This window comes from Gopherus flavomarginatus, assembly GCF_025201925.1.
Source record: "Gopherus flavomarginatus isolate rGopFla2 chromosome 11 unlocalized genomic scaffold, rGopFla2.mat.asm SUPER_11_unloc_2, whole genome shotgun sequence".
Lineage (NCBI taxonomy): Eukaryota > Metazoa > Chordata > Testudines > Testudinidae > Gopherus > Gopherus flavomarginatus.
In genome coordinates this window covers 74,445-89,877 of record NW_026114603.1, presented here as the reverse complement: position 1 = coordinate 89,877, position 15,433 = coordinate 74,445, and the positions used below count along the sequence as shown (strand labels likewise).

General features: G+C 43.2%; 2 protein-coding genes across 2 annotated transcripts; one reads left to right on the top strand and one right to left on the bottom strand.

Moving 5' to 3' along the window:
• Nucleotides 1–234: 234 nt before the first annotated feature.
• Nucleotides 235–1,194, bottom strand: LOC127040958 (olfactory receptor 10A7-like). The gene has a single exon (XM_050935486.1). The coding sequence runs from the start codon at nt 1,192–1,194 to the stop codon at nt 235–237; it is 960 nt and encodes a 319-aa protein (XP_050791443.1).
• Nucleotides 1,195–14,133: 12,939 nt separating this feature from the next.
• Nucleotides 14,134–15,078, top strand: LOC127040949 (olfactory receptor 10A2-like). Its single transcript, XM_050935479.1, has one exon. The coding sequence runs from the start codon at nt 14,134–14,136 to the stop codon at nt 15,076–15,078; it is 945 nt and encodes a 314-aa protein (XP_050791436.1).
• Nucleotides 15,079–15,433: the final 355 nt, after the last annotated feature.

Sequence of the window (15,433 nt, the reverse complement as noted above, 5' to 3'; positions counted from 1 at the left end):
ATTCTGTGATAGAGCCAGGATTTGAAGCCAGGTCTACCGAGTTCCATTCCACATACTTTACAATAAGCCCCATATTGTTTCCAGATGCAAGACTATCAATATTTTAACTACGTCTTTGTCCCTTCCTCGATGTTCCTCTCAGACTGCAATGTCCTTCCTCCCAGGTATTTATGGGGATTGCAGGATACCAGTCAAAATCCTCCATGCTGCCATAACATCTAATCAAAGTACCTACTAATTCTGCAAGGACAATTTCCGCCATATCACCCTCTTCAGAGCCCCTTTCACCTCATTGTTCCTCAGGCTGTAGATGATGGGGTTCAGCATGGGTGTGAGGACTGTGTAGAACAGAGATAGGAGCTTCTTGACATCTGGGGAGTAGCTAGACTTGGGCCGTAGATACACCAAACTGCCACTTCCATAGAACAAGGTTACCACGATGAGGTGGGAGGAGCATGTGGAGAAGGCCTTGCGCCTGCCCTCGGCTGATGGCATTCTCAGGATGGTGGTGAGGATGCGGACATAAGAGACCAGGATCAGCACAAAGGGGAATATGAGGAACAGGAGCGTGGAGCCGATAGCCTGCATCTCATAGTTGTAGGTGTCAGTGCAGACCAGCTTCAGCACTGCTGGAGCATCACAGAAGAAATGGTTGACCTGGCTGGAGCCACAGAAGGGCAAGTTGAATATCCAGACTGCCTGCAGCAGAGAGACAGGAACTCCGATCACCCAGACACCGCCCACTATTTTGCGGCAGACTGGTTGGTTCATGAGGGTGTTATAGCGCAATGGGTAGCAAATGGCCACGCAGCGGTCATACGCCATGGCTGCTAGAAGGAAGCACTCTGCGCAGCCAAAAAAGAAAAAGAAATACATCTGCACAGCACAGGCAGCAAATGAAATGCTCTTCTCCTCCTCCAGGAGGTTCACCAGCATCTTGGGCACCGTGTCCAAGGTGAAGCAGATCTCAATGAAGGCCAAGTTCTCAAGGAAGAAGTACATAGGAGAGTGGAGAGCAGGATCAACTGTGACAACAAAGATGATGAGGGTATTTCCCATCACTGTCACCATATACATGAATAGGACCATGCAGAATAGCATACCCTGAAGGCGCAGGAGGTTGGAGAACCCCAGTAGGATGAATTCAGTTATGAGGGTTTGATTTCTCCACTGTGCTTCCTCAGTGGGTGTCATCTGCAGAGGTAATGAAGGCAGTAAAGGGTTATCTGGACACAATGTTGAAAATTCGTAGATTCCAAGGCAAAAAGATACCACTGTGATCATCTAATCTTAACTCCTGTATAACACAGGCCAGAGAACTGCCCCAAAATAATTCCTAGAGTAGACTTTTTAGGGGGAAAGAGCATGCAATCTTGATTTAAAAGTAGAGATGGAGAATCCAACACAATCTTTGGTAAATTGTTCCAATGGTTTATGATTCTTACTGTTAAAAATTAACTCCTTATTTCTAGTCTGTATTTGTCTGACTCCGACTTCCAGGCATCGGATCTTTTTCTACCTTTGTATGCTAGACTGAAGAGCCTCTATCAAATAGTTGTTCCCCAAGTAGGTATTTATAGACTGTGATCAAGTCATCCCTTAACCTTCTCTTATCTCAATCTATGTAGCTGAGCACACTTTAAGGCATGTTTTCTAATCCTGCAATTATTCTCAAAAGTGACCCAGGTATTTTTGTTGTGTCAATTTTTGGTTGCCCAACTTGAGACACATTGAAGGGGTGTGACATTCAGATAGTTGATGCTTATGTCACACTACTGGGTAACTAATCCCCCCTCCAAGCAGGATCCTTTTCTTCCAAGAATAAAATAACTCTTTGTGTTCAGTTACAAAGAGGATGAGCATTAAAATGCTGGAAGAAGCATCCTTTATATTTATGGTTATCCTATACCTGGTGTAGTAAGATGAGGCCTTGAAACATAAACTCTTGTGTCAGAGGCCCAGTCTGAGGCCTGAAGTCTGAACCAAAGTAATTCCAGGCATTGCTGAGGAAAAGCTGGGCTGTGAGCCAGAGGCAGGTCCCACTCACAGAAGATGGTAAGAAGATGGTTGTTAGAAGAAGGTGCAACAACATATAAGTGCTAATAAGAGGAACTTGTGCCAAGATGGCACCTGGACATCCTGATACGATGGCACTCCACAGAGATAACAAGGAATAGGTAGGTGCATTTTTTTTATGTATGTTCATCCATCATTGTCGATGAAGTCCTCAACAACTCATTCGTTTGATGACCGGACTCTGTGCATCCGAAAATGACTGATCAGTCTGATTCGGGCATGGAACGTCCTGTCACACATCGGGCAGACATGTGATGGCACTGTCGATGATGTGCGGGCAGTTCTGGACTTGCGCAGTTCACGCTTTCTTTCAGCCTCAGCAGTACGCCTGGCCTCAGAGGTATTACTACCTGTGTGAATGAGGCTGTGCCATGCTGGACGGTTCAGTGCGAGGTTTCCCATGTGGCGGTGTTGATCTCAAGGGACTTCAAAGAGGTCTTCAGCGTGTCCTTAAACCGCTTCTTTTGTCCTCCATGGGAGCGCTTTCCCTGAGTGAGTTCTTCATAGAAGAGTTGTTTAGGAATGTGCTCGTCTGACATTCTCATGATATGTTCTGCCCATCTGGTCTGGGCTCTCATCAGCAGTGTGTGAACTGACGGCAGGCTGGCTCTGGTAAGGACTTCAGTATCGGGCACTTTGTCCTGGCATCTGATTTTTAGAAGCTTTCGCAGACAGGAAATGTGGAAGTGATTGAGCCTTCGTGCATGACTCCGATAGACAGTCCACGTCTCGCAGGCATACAGCAGAGTTGGAAGGACCACTGCTCGGTAGACCTTCAGCTTCGTTGGTACGCTGATCCCTTGACGTTCCCAGACGTTGGAGTGCAATCAGCCAAATGCAGAGCTGGCTTTAGCAATTCAGCAGTTTACTTCATCATAGATTGACACTGCTCGGGAAAGCGTACTGCCCAGGTACGTGAAGTGGTCCACTGCCTGAAGTCTCTGTCCATTTACAGTGATGGACGGTTCTGAGTATGGAGCATGGGGAGCTGGCTGGTGCATGACCTCAGTCTTCTTGATGTTAATGGTGAGACCGAATTTGTTGCATGCAGATGAAAACTTGTCCATACTGGCTTGCATTTCTGGCTCTGTACTAGCATTCAGAGCACAGTAATCGGCAAAGAGAAAGTCTCGAAGTACAGTTTCCTTCACCTTGGTGATGGACCGCAGTCACCTCAGATTAACTAGTTTCCCATCGGTTCTGTACTTCAGGCCTACTCCTTCAGTGCAGTGTTGAAAGGCATCAGTCAGAGTGGCAGAGAATATCATGCTGAACAAAGTGGGTGCTAAAACACACCCTTGTTTGACACTGTTGGTGACTGGGAAGGTCTCAGATGTTTCACCGTCATCCAGGACACGAGCCATCATACCGTGATGAAATTGAGGTACTGTTTGTATGAATCTGTCTGGACAGCAGAATTTCGACATGATCCTCCACAGGCCCTGGCGACTGACAGAGTCGAATGCTTTCGTGAGGTCCACAAAAGTTGTGCAGAGTTCACGATTCTGCTCTTGACATTTCTCCTGTAGCTGGTGTGCAGCGAAGATCATGTCAATAGTCCCACATCCCTTGCGGAAGCCGCACTGTGATTCTGGCAGTAAGCCCTGCTCCAGGTGAATGATCAATCGGTTCAACAGAACCCGTGCAAGAACTTTCCCCGCTGTAAAGAGTAGCGAGATTCCACAGTGATTGTTGCATACCTGGAGATTGCCCTTCCTCTTATAGAGGTGCACGATGGACGCGTTTCTAAATTCCCGTGGAATGGATCGCTGCTTCCAGAAGGACTGAAATAGCTCAGTGGGTTTCCGTAGCAGCACAGGTCCACCGACTTTGTACACCTCTGCTGGTATGGCATCTGACCCTGGGGCTTTGCCACTTGACAGCTGGTTGATGGCTTTCTTCACTTCATCCTCTTCTGGTGAAGCATCCATTGAGTCATTGACTGCAACCTGGGGCATCTTGTCAATGGTCTCATCATTGATGACTGAGGGGCAGTTAAGAACTGCTTCAAAATGTTCAGCCCATCTCTGGAGAATCTGCGTCTTTTCTGTAAGGAGCACAGTGCCATCAGAGTTCAGGAGGGGAAAGCTCCCAGAAGACTGTGGACCATGGAGTGTATTGAGGGCTTCATAGAACTGCTTATAGTCGTTCCTGTCTGTGTACACCTGTATTTCATCTGCTTTGGTGCTCAGCCACAAGTCCTGCATTTTGCGCAGTCAGTTCTGTACTGTTCTGCGAGAGTTGATAAAGGTGGTCTTCTTTGCCCCTGAGGATGGATCGTTCTGATATGCACGATGCAGGTGGTGCTTCTCAGCAAGATACATACAACCCCATACACCCCAGGTGCATCTTAAAGACAGGGTCAAAAGGACAGCATGATGGATAGATCTGTTTGTTTGAAACAACATGATCAATGGGGGAGACAGCCTCCTAATGCACCAAGGGGCTGTACCTCAATACCTCAGTAGGGATGAATAATCTGTCCTGTAACTGTATAAAAGTAGGCCCCGGAGTGCGTATCTTTGGCCAGCTAGGGGGCAGTGGAAAGTCCCACCACTGACTGAGCTGGTCCATTGCCAGGGGGCACAAATTCGTAGTATGTCTTGTACAGTTTACGGGAAACTATTACTGTGCTTCGTTTGACAATAAACCTGGCTCGGGTTCCTTTGTACCTTACTAGAGTTTGTGGTCATTGGGGGTTCTCTCGGGTTTTGCTGTGTTAGCGATCTGCGCAGAGCTGGGGCAGCACACAGAGAGAATATGCACACAGCCGACTCTTACCATCATCGAACAAGAGCAGAGCACCACATCGATAGCTACTGACAACACCTGGTGAATGTGTGTGTGTGTGTAGGTTACACCTTCAGTGGTTTAAATAAATTACTGGAAAAATGAGTGTCAGATAGCCTGCTACTGACTGATCCTCTGGTAGATAAAAGCCTATCACTGCTGATAGAAGACTAAGTTATACAAGTGTAGCAATCTGCAGTGGTGCTTTGGAGTTGGAATTCCAACTTTGCTGGGAGTCATTATACTGACAGAGCTGGAGAATTTAGGCTGAGATTTCCAAATGTCTGTCTATCTATCTTTCCTGTACTTAAAAACCTCCAGAGATGAGGATTCCACAACTTCTCTAGGTAACCTGTTCCACTGCTTAATTAGTCACATACTTAGAAACATTTTTTTCCTAATATCTAACCTAAACCTTCCTCGCTGAAAATTAAGCCAATTACTTCTCATCCTACCCTCAATGGACATGGAGAACAACTGACCACCATCCTCTTTATAACTTCCCTTGACTTATGTGAAGACTGTCAAGAATCAGGGGGTAGCCGTGTTAGTCTGTATCCACAAAAACAACAAGGAGTCCGGTGGCACATCAAAGACTAACACAAGGGTAAGCAACCTATGGCAAGCGTGCCGAAAGTGACACACAAGCTGATTTTCAGTGGCACTCACATTGCCTGGGTCCTGGCCACCGGTCCGGAGGGCTGTGCATTTAATTTAATTTTAAATGAAGTTTCTTAAACATTTTAAAAACCTTATTTACTTTACATAAAGCAATAGTTTAGTTATATATTATAAACTTAGAGAAAGAGACCTTCTAAAAATGTTGAAATGTATTACTGGCACGTGAAAACTTAAATTATAGTGAATAAATGAAGACTTGGCACACAACTTCTGAAAGGTTGCCAACTCCTAAACTAACAGATTTATTTGAGTATAAGCTTTCATGGGCAAAAAATCCGCTTCTTCAGATGCGTGGGTAAAAAAAACACTTCTTCAGGTGTATCTGAAGAAGTGGTTTTTTTACCCACAAAATCTTGTGCCCAAATAAATCTGTTAGTCTTTAAGGTGCCACCGGATTCCTTGTTGTTTGTGCAAAGACTGTTATTGTGTCCCCACTCAGTCTTCTCTTCTGTAGATAAACATACCAAGTTCTTTCAATGTGTCCTCATATATCAGGTTTTCTAAACCTCTGATCATTTTTGGTGCTCTCCTTTGGACTACATCCAGCTTGTTCCCAGCTTTTTTAAAATGTGGTACCGAAACTGGACACAGTGCTCCAGCTGAGGTAACCCCTGTACTTTACTCTTGTTTTTATCATATTTCATCATGTTGATTGAAGAACAGTTCCCCAGTTTATCAATATCACTTTGAATTCTAAATGACTGAGTCTAGCTGAATGGCTATAGATTCAGATAGACACCGAATAGGATTTTAAAAAGTCTAGGCAGTTTAGACACCTACCTAACTCCCACTGATGTTAATGGGACTTAGCCTCCTAAACTGCCTAAATATCTTTGACAATCTGGCCCTGTTTGCCTCTCTAACTGGGTCGTTAAACAGAAAAAGGCAAGAAATTTTCTAGAGCAACTCTGCTGAATTCATTGCAATCACATCAAAGATCACATTGGCTCCTTTTGTACAGAGTGGTATTTTCCAAAGCATCTAACTGAGTGAGGAGCACAAATTCAATAGACACTTAGGAATTCTGGAAAACATCAGCTGATGGGAAAACTTGCTTCATATTTTATTATTATGTATTTATTTGGACTTCCAGTAAAATATACCAAAAACTGTCCATCTATTACTTAAGATGCCTTAACTGTAAGAAGCAAAAAAACAAACACCAATCAAGCCAAAGCTGCGCTTGTAAAATCCTGTAGAATAGAAGAAAAAAGTATATCTCTGCTATATAAGTCTAGATGTTGGTATCAAAATCCTGTAGAGTAGTTATTATCATTTATGAGAATGTCTGTTTGTCTGTCTATTTATCTATATTTCTTTCTTTTTTGTTTCCTTCATTGGCTGCATAGTATCTGTATACCACATACCACTACCTGTAAATGCTGTAGGAAATTCTTTACCTACCTCTTGAAGTTGGAAAGTTTTTTCATTGACTCCAAAAAATCCATGTGTTAATTAAGTTACTTTGTCTCTGTTGCCTTTTCAGTAGTGAGCAGCGGGATAACATCTCTGAACCATACTCCAGTATTTACTAGGTTAAAACAGTTGACTGAAATCATTAAGAGTCTTTTGTTGCTTCCACTGAGGTCAAAGATGAATCTCCAATTCACTTCTCATGCGTTCCCCTAAATAGAATTGGACCAAACTCTCAGCTTCTTTGTCTTGGTTCCTAAGTGTTGTAGGAGAAATCTGGCCCATGTGTCTGCTCAGTGTTAGACAGCTGACCAGTGTTAGTGGAAGAGATTAAATTTCTTCTCCCCTGATCTTTCACCAATTAAGAACTTCAGGTTACAGTTCAGGTTAGGGTGAGTTTTACAATTGACTACAATGAGAACAGGATCTGGGTTTCAGTTCTGCTTTCTTCTTGAAATGTGTCTGTGAAATATATTTTGTAACTGTAAGAGTTAGGACACTGAAGTTGTCTTGATCCTCAGAGTCCTGGGTCTCCTGGGAGCATAGTGCTTTTTAGTGCAATAGTTACAATGTGTGGGGTTCGCATTCATTTCACATTCCAACATTGTCTCTTTCTCTCTGTGATAGTCTCTTGCTGTCTCTTTTGGTCTGATCCTTTTCCCATTGAAGGCAATGAGAAAATTCACTCTCTCTCTCTCTTAATCTGTCCCTCCACTTCTTTTTTTGTACAAGAAGGTTTCAGTTTCTCCATCCAAACCAAGGTGGGTTTTCCCCTTATTTAAAGTCATATAGTTGCATAACGGAAGTGCATTTGTCATGCAAGCATGAAGCAAAAATAAAATAACATGCAATAAAATAATAGATGAGAGCCTGAAGTGCCTACTCAGTTTTCAGACAATCACAGGAGCAATTCTGTGATTCACAACACCTGAGATAGGTGCCTAGACTCCCTGTAAATGAATGGGGAAAGCTAGGTACCTTAGACTGCGAGTCACAAAAGCTGGGTTGGTAGCCACTAAGCTAGCCAGTTTAAGATGCTGATGAAAGGCAGGTGTCCTACAGCCTGCCCCCTCACAGAGTTATGTGACTCCCTCTTATAATTCTCAGTGGTGAAACCACTTTTAATAGAGTTAGGCACCCTGATGGATTAAGTTCATGAGTACAATGTACTCATATGAGGAAATCTTCTGGCTGAGTTGCACTGGTATTGTATGCGTGATGTCATGATGTGATCAACATTATTCACCTGAGGACATGGAACAACTCTTTTGAGGAAAGTAAGGGTGAGACTATGTGTGTCAATACCAACAGTGACTACTTGTGCCACTAAGCTTGGAGAAAAGTACCTGTGTGTGTGTAAGCACAGTACATCCGTGACAGTATATAGGTCTATTTATCTGAGAAAGGCGGAATAAGAGCCAATGGTTAGAAACTGAAGCCAGACAAAATCAAATTACAAATAAAGCTCTCATTTTTACCAGTAGTAGTGATTAACCTTTGGCACAAACTACTGAGGGGAGAGGTGGATTCTTCATCTGTTGATGTCTTCAGATTAAGTCTGTATTCCTTGCTGGAAGACGTGCTTTAGAGAAACACAAGTCATGCTCTAGGGCTTGTCTACTTGGTGGGGCAATGCACGCTTATAAGTGTGTGATACCTGAAGCTCACTAAAGTGTTGCATTTTAATTCATTCATATAGACCCTGCTGGCACACACTAAAGGTTCCCTAGTGCGCTTTAACTTAGTCCTCTTTCAAACTACACTGTGTTAAAGCCCACCAGGGAGCACACCAGCAGGGTCTCTGCAGACCAATTAATGTGAGCGTTAGAAATGACACCATTGTAAGTGAGCATTATCCACCATGTAGACCATACCTCACTCCAACACAAGTTATTAGGCTCAATAAAGGAGGAACTGAGTAAAATGTAATGCTCTGTGCACTGCAGGAGCTCAGACTAGTTGGTCACATGGTCCCTTCTGGCCTGATACTCTGTGACTCTGTGAAAACAGTGATGAGGAAGAGAGACTGAAGCGCTCGTGTGAACAGGGCCTGGGGTTTGGACTGATAATGTGAGCAAGCTCTAGTCATGTGTGATTGTTCATGGGAATGGGTTTGGTCTGGGCATTAGTAGGGCATGTCATGTGAGTGGGACTCATTGGGGGAGGGGGGTGTCTATCCATCCATTTAAATAATTCATCCATCCACCTTCTATATCTATCCACCAGTCTATCTACTCTATCCTTCCATCCATCCACATAATTATCCAATAACCTTCTCTTCCTATTGATCTACCTAGCCACTCCTCACTTCTTCATTTGCATGTTTCAAGGGAACTCAAGGAAGTTAGGTGCGTCAATAGGGTGCCTTAGTTTAGGCTAATTTTACAACCCTAGCCTTCATTGCCATAGAAGCACTTGAATAGGATTTAGGACATTTGGAAACCATTGCCAGCTCTGACACTGGCCTACTTTGTGAACTTGGACAATTCACTTCATTTCTCCTCCAGGTCTCTGCTTTCCCTCCTGAAGTTTCTCTCTTGTTTGTTTAGACCTTGAGCTCTTCCAGGAAAGAACTGATCCACACTGTGTGTTTGTCCAGTGCCTGGCACTATGGAACCTGATCTCTGCTGAGACCTTGAGCCACTGATGTAATATAAGTCATAGAATTATAGAATCAAAAGACTGGAAGGGACCTCGAGAAGTCATCTAGTCCAGTCCCCTGCACTCCTGGCACAACTAACTCTCATCTAGACCAGCAGTCCCCAAGCCCTTTACTTCACACATACCCTTGCCTCTATCCTCCCACCTAATCCAGAGCCAGGACCGGGAGCGGGGCCTCAATTCTGGGAAGGGAGATGCAGACGGGGTAAGGAGGCTGAGGCTGGGGCCACAGCTGGGGGCAGGTCTGGGAGCAGTGTCTCCACCAGGCCAGGAGCTGGGGCCCCTGGCATGGGGCTGGTGGCAGGGACCCCAGGTGTTGGGCCCGAAGGTCCCCAGTCATGGGGCTGGTAACTAGGGCCAGCAGCCAGGGCCAGGACCGGAGCTGGGTGATGTTCCCTTCCCACCCCCTGTGGGTGCTGTCCTGAGCCCCAGCCTTGCACCCCTGAACATTTCTCCAGTTTGAGGACCTCTGATCTAAACCAACCCTGATAGGTGATATTTCAACCTTCTTCATCATCATCATCATCATCAGGTTTTGGGGTTCTACATTCTCCTAAATGTAGGAGCACTCTATCCTGCAGGGTTGGTTCAGGCCCATCACTATTCAGAACACCCTACCAATAAATGAGGTAATAGTTATCAAGCAAACTATATGTGTATATTTACACCAGGTAATAATGAGTCCCCAGGAAACAAGCCCCTTGGGGAGAAGGCCACATAAACATCTCATGTTGCCATAAATATGTTACCAGACACCTCAGAGAAGGACAGCAACATTGCCAGATCACATCAACTCACTTAACCCCAGTACTAAAACTATATTAGCAAGTTTTATGGTATGATTAAGGTAATGTGTAAACAGTCAATTTGCCTGTAATTGCTACCATCAGATGGCTCTGTTGAAATGTTCCAGTGCTGATGGGTAAATCCTGATAAGAAGACTAAACCAACCCTGTTTTGCTGTCAGTAGGAAACCCTCGCTCTGGCAGAGGAAGGTAAAGATTTTCATGAGATGAGTTTAGCAGTTTTCTCTCCCTCCAGATGTTGACATTCTTTCACCTATTTCTGTGTTGCTCCAAAAGGCAAACTTTACACGTGATTGTCGTAATTTACTTTCTTAAACTGATGAAATAACTAGCAGGTTCATATTTCCAGAGATGTGAAACCTGCTTCATTATTAATCCTGGTTACTGTTCTATCTATCTATCTATCTATCTATCTATTTAATCTATTATATTTTTGTAGTGCACTCTTGAAAGATTAAGAGAAACTTTTAACACCTTTGGTGTCTCATGCACTAGTCATTTTTGTTGTCTTGTCTTTCTTCCCACCCTGTTGGTTGTCTCCACAGTGAGTTCTCCTCCCTTCACACCCCCTGAAACTATCCTTTACCAAAGGACTCTGATGAATATTTTTCCAGCTTCATCCAAGGGGTGTTTCTTTAGGCTTATTCTTCCTGATTTGTCAACAGCCTTCCACATGGTGCATCACTAGCTCTTCAAGGCTTTCCTCTGGCCTCCTGTATAACTAGGTTTGGTAAAAATTCATTTTTAAATATATAATTTAAAGGACAAATGCAGAGGACTTCACTTAGGAAGGAACAATCAGTTGCACACATACAAAATGGGAAATGACTGCCTAAGAAGGACTGCTCCAGAAAGGGATCTGGGAGTTACATATCGTGGATCACAAGCAAAATATGAGTCAACAGCGTAACACTGTTGCAAAAAGATGAACATCATTCTGGGATTTATTAGCAGGCACACTAAGCAAGACATGAGAAATAATTCTTCCACTCTACTCTGTGATGATTAGGCCTCAACTGAAGTATTGTGTCCAGTTCTGGGCCCCATATTTTAGGAAAGATGTTGACAAATATGAGAAGAGCAGAGCAACAAAAATGATTTAACATCTAGAAAACATGACCTATGAAGAAAGATTGAAAGAACTAGGTTTGTTTAGTCTTGAGAAGAGAAGACAGAGGGGGGACATGATAACGGTTTTCAAGTACATAAAAGGTTGTTACAAGGAGGAGGGAGAAGAATTGTTCTTAACCTCTGGGGACAGGACAAGAAGTAATGGGCTTCAATTGCAACAAGAGTGGTTTAGGTTGGGCATTAGGAAAGATTTAATAACTGTCCGGGTAGTTAAGCACAGGAACAAATTGCCTAGGGAGGGTGTGGAATGTCCATCATTGAGGGTTTTTAAGAACAGATCAGACAAATGCTCATGTGGGATGGTCTAGTAATGACGTAGCCTTGCCCTGAGTGTAAGGGATTGGACTAAATGACCTCTCAAGGTCCCTTCCTGTCCTATGAATCTATGAGTCTATGATTTTCTAAGTCACAAGGGGATAATCAATTAATTCACCTTTTTGCCTTTGAAACTCTCCCCTCAGTATCACAAGATGTTACAGGTGGCGAGGAACTATAAGATTAACATCTAGAATGTTCAGACCTCTGTGATAAAAAAGATAAAAATGGATCACAATTAATCTGATTTGGAGGTCATGTGGGAAATGGATAAAGATGATTGACAAGTTCTGCTCTTACTTATACCAACGGACAACCCATTGGAGTCAAGTGGCTGGTTTCACTACTCTGGTTCCATTATTCTGGTGAAACTCCATAGGTTTCCCTGGAGTTGCATTGAGATAAAACTAGAACAACACAGTAGTGAACCAGGCACATTGTGTATATGAGTAGCATTTTCAGCCATCCTCTTGCTTTAGCTAATACAGTATTTATATTACAAGTATGGATAGAATTTGTCAAGGATTTAGGGACCCAACTTCTATTGCCTTTCAGTGGATCTCGGGCACCTAACTCCCTTTGAAATAGAGTTCTCTGAGAATTTGCTACAAAATATTTTTTGCTGAAAAATGCTGATTCATGTAAACTGAATTCATACATGGGAAAATGAATGAATTTCTGATGGGTTTCAATGAATTTCTCTGCTCACAAAATGGACATCTTCTAAACAAAACAGTTCAGTTGAAAATGACTTTTTTATTTCAAAATTAAACTTTATTTAGAAAGAATAAAAAGGGTAAATTCGAATGAAGCATTTTTCAAAATTATCAAAACCAAACATTTTTATTGCCTCAAACTGTTTGATTGGTTGATTGATTCATTCATTAATTGAATTACTTGGTCTATTGGTTCACAAAAGATTTTTTGGCCTGATTCAAGATGAGAATATTTTTTTCTGAAATCTCAAAAATTCTTACTGGATGGGAAAACCATTTCAAACCCAGCTCCAGTTAGAGGCTGTGAAAACCACAGTCCAAACAATGTTCTAGTTACTTTTGCGTTTTTTTTTCATTCGTGTATGTTTTGCAGATCACAGACTTCTACTGGCTTCCACTTGTACTCTGACATTGGCTTGAAATATCAGAGAGTTTCCATCACACTATATTTCTCAGAGATTTTAATATCTTGCTCATAGTCAGTGGCTGCCTCAGGAACAGAAGGTGGATCATAAATGGGGTAGTCCGGAAGGTAACACTTCTGACCACTTTCCATGACAATCAGACTGATAGGAAATACTACCTTGCCTGCAGCGTGAATTCCACTGAACATAATTAAACTTACCAAAGAGGACAGAAAATCTGAAGGCTTTCGGAGAACTGGATTACTCTCTTCATAACCTCTTTCAGACTCAGAGTAAAAATGTTTAGAAGAATGTGTTGCAAATATGGCAATTTCCTGCAATATCCTTGAAAAACCTTATTGAATTAAGTTTAAGTATCTTTGGAGTCCATTGTATTAAATGAATGGTTTATACTTTATTGTGGGCCAGGATTATCTGTAACCTCTCCAGAGTGAGAGAGGGGTGATGAACCCTTGGCAGTAGTATGAGCTTCAAAGGATTGTACTTAGGAATGGGCCAGATAAGAATATAGTTTTAGAACATATACTGATAAGTGGCTTTCCTGGGAAGCTCCAGCCATTTGAAGCTATGTCCTGAGGAGAGAGCTATTCTCGGCTGATTACCTATTCCTGGAATCTAAAAAACAAAGGTCCAGGCTGTATAAAGGAGAGGCAAAAGTTTTCATGAATGTGTGAGTTCTGAGCTAATGCTGTTATGAACTTGTAATCAGGGAAAAACCCTTTGGTTGGGAAGGAATGACTCCTAGCAGAGCCCTTGCTGGAGTTGAGGTGATCTCTGGTTATTTTATGAGCATGCATATAGGTTCTTTTATTATTTTAATATGTTTTCTCTGTAACGCTTTCACCTTAAGAGTATACATTCTTGCTTAGAAAGAATTGCATAGTAACATATTGCTGGGGGGAATGAATCCATTTGTAGGCTTGGAAGAGAAAAGAAAGCACAGACGTAGGCCTGCTAAGGCTTACTGAGGAAAGGGCTCGAAGCCCTCTGGTAAAGAGGGAGAGACATGAGTCTCTACCCCAAAGAAGTGACAACTGAGGAACTGAGAGCATAGAGTGGGTGCCCTTGGTGGAACAAAAGGAGGGAAATATAGATTAAGTTGCCCTGAATGGTGACAGAATGACCTGGGCCAACCAGACTGTGGTCACTGAGTTAATTCTCCTAGGGTTCTCCAATCTCCCCCAGCTCCAGCACCTGCTCTTTGCGATATTCCTGGCTGCTTATGTGATAACCTTAATGGGTAACATTCTCATCATCCTCATCACAACAGCGGATCCTGCTCTTCATAGCCCGATGTACTTCTTCCTCCAGAACTTGTCCTGCCTGGAGATCTGTTTCACCTCAGTCATCGTCCCTAAGCTGCTGGCGAACCTCCTGTCTGCCAATCAAACCATCTCCTTCCATGGCTGCATCTTGCAGATGTATTTCTTCTTCTTCTTTGACAGCACAGAGTGCTTCCTCCTGGCCGCCATGGCCTACGACCACTATGTGGCAATATGCAACCCCCTGCGCTATACAGTTGTCATGAATAGGAGGATTTGCATCCAGCTGGCAGTGACTTCATGGGTCTCAGGGATTCCTGTAGGAACAGTGCAGACGACTTGGCTGTTCAGTTTCCCCTTCTGTGGTCCCACTGAAATCAACCACTTCTTCTGTGACAGCCCCTCAGTGTTGAAACTGGTGTGTGGGGACACCTACCTATTTGAGATGTATGCTGTGACGGACACCATTGTAATTGTATTGTTCCCCTTCATCTTCATCCTGGTCTCCTACATCTGCATCATCTCCACCATCCTGAGGATACCCTCAGCTGAAGGCAGACTCAAGACCTTCTCCACCTGCTCCTCTCACCTCATGGTGGTGACTCTGTTCTACAGCACAGATGGCTTGACCTATTTCCGACCTAAATCCAGCTACTCCCCAGACACCAAGAAGCTGCTCTCTCTCTCCTACACAGTCTTCACACCCATGTTAAACCCCATCATCTACAGCCTGAGGAACAAAGAGGTGAAGGGGGCCATCAGGAAAATGCTGGGCTGGCAAATATGTTTAAGGCAATTTTGATTTTTTTTCCCCCAGGCAGGTGAATGTTTCAGTTAACTCAAAGGCTGTTATCATGTGGCCTTTGGTATCATACATGGAGATGATACAGATCTCAAACTGTATTGTTTTTGTTGAGGCTTTCAGAAGGGCAACGGGGGTCAACTGGAGATAGGTCCCCAAATTCCTTACGTCTATTGTAAATCCTATATTTAATTTTAATATAAATACATCGCGCATCATGGATCCAATTTGAATGGAAATTTGGGTGCCCAAGTCTCTTAGTCTCCTTTAAAAATCTCAGCTTATATTTTAAACAAAGACCATGAATGGGATTCTGAGCTCAGATACACCTCTGAATATCTAGAGTAACTCCAGA

Excerpts from the sequence above, each read along its gene's own strand:
- LOC127040958 (XM_050935486.1), bottom strand. The coding sequence starts at position 1,194 with ATGACACCCACTGAGGAAGCACAGTGGAGAAATCAAACCCTCATAACT.
- LOC127040949 (XM_050935479.1), top strand. The coding sequence starts at position 14,134 with ATGACCTGGGCCAACCAGACTGTGGTCACTGAGTTAATTCTCCTAGGG.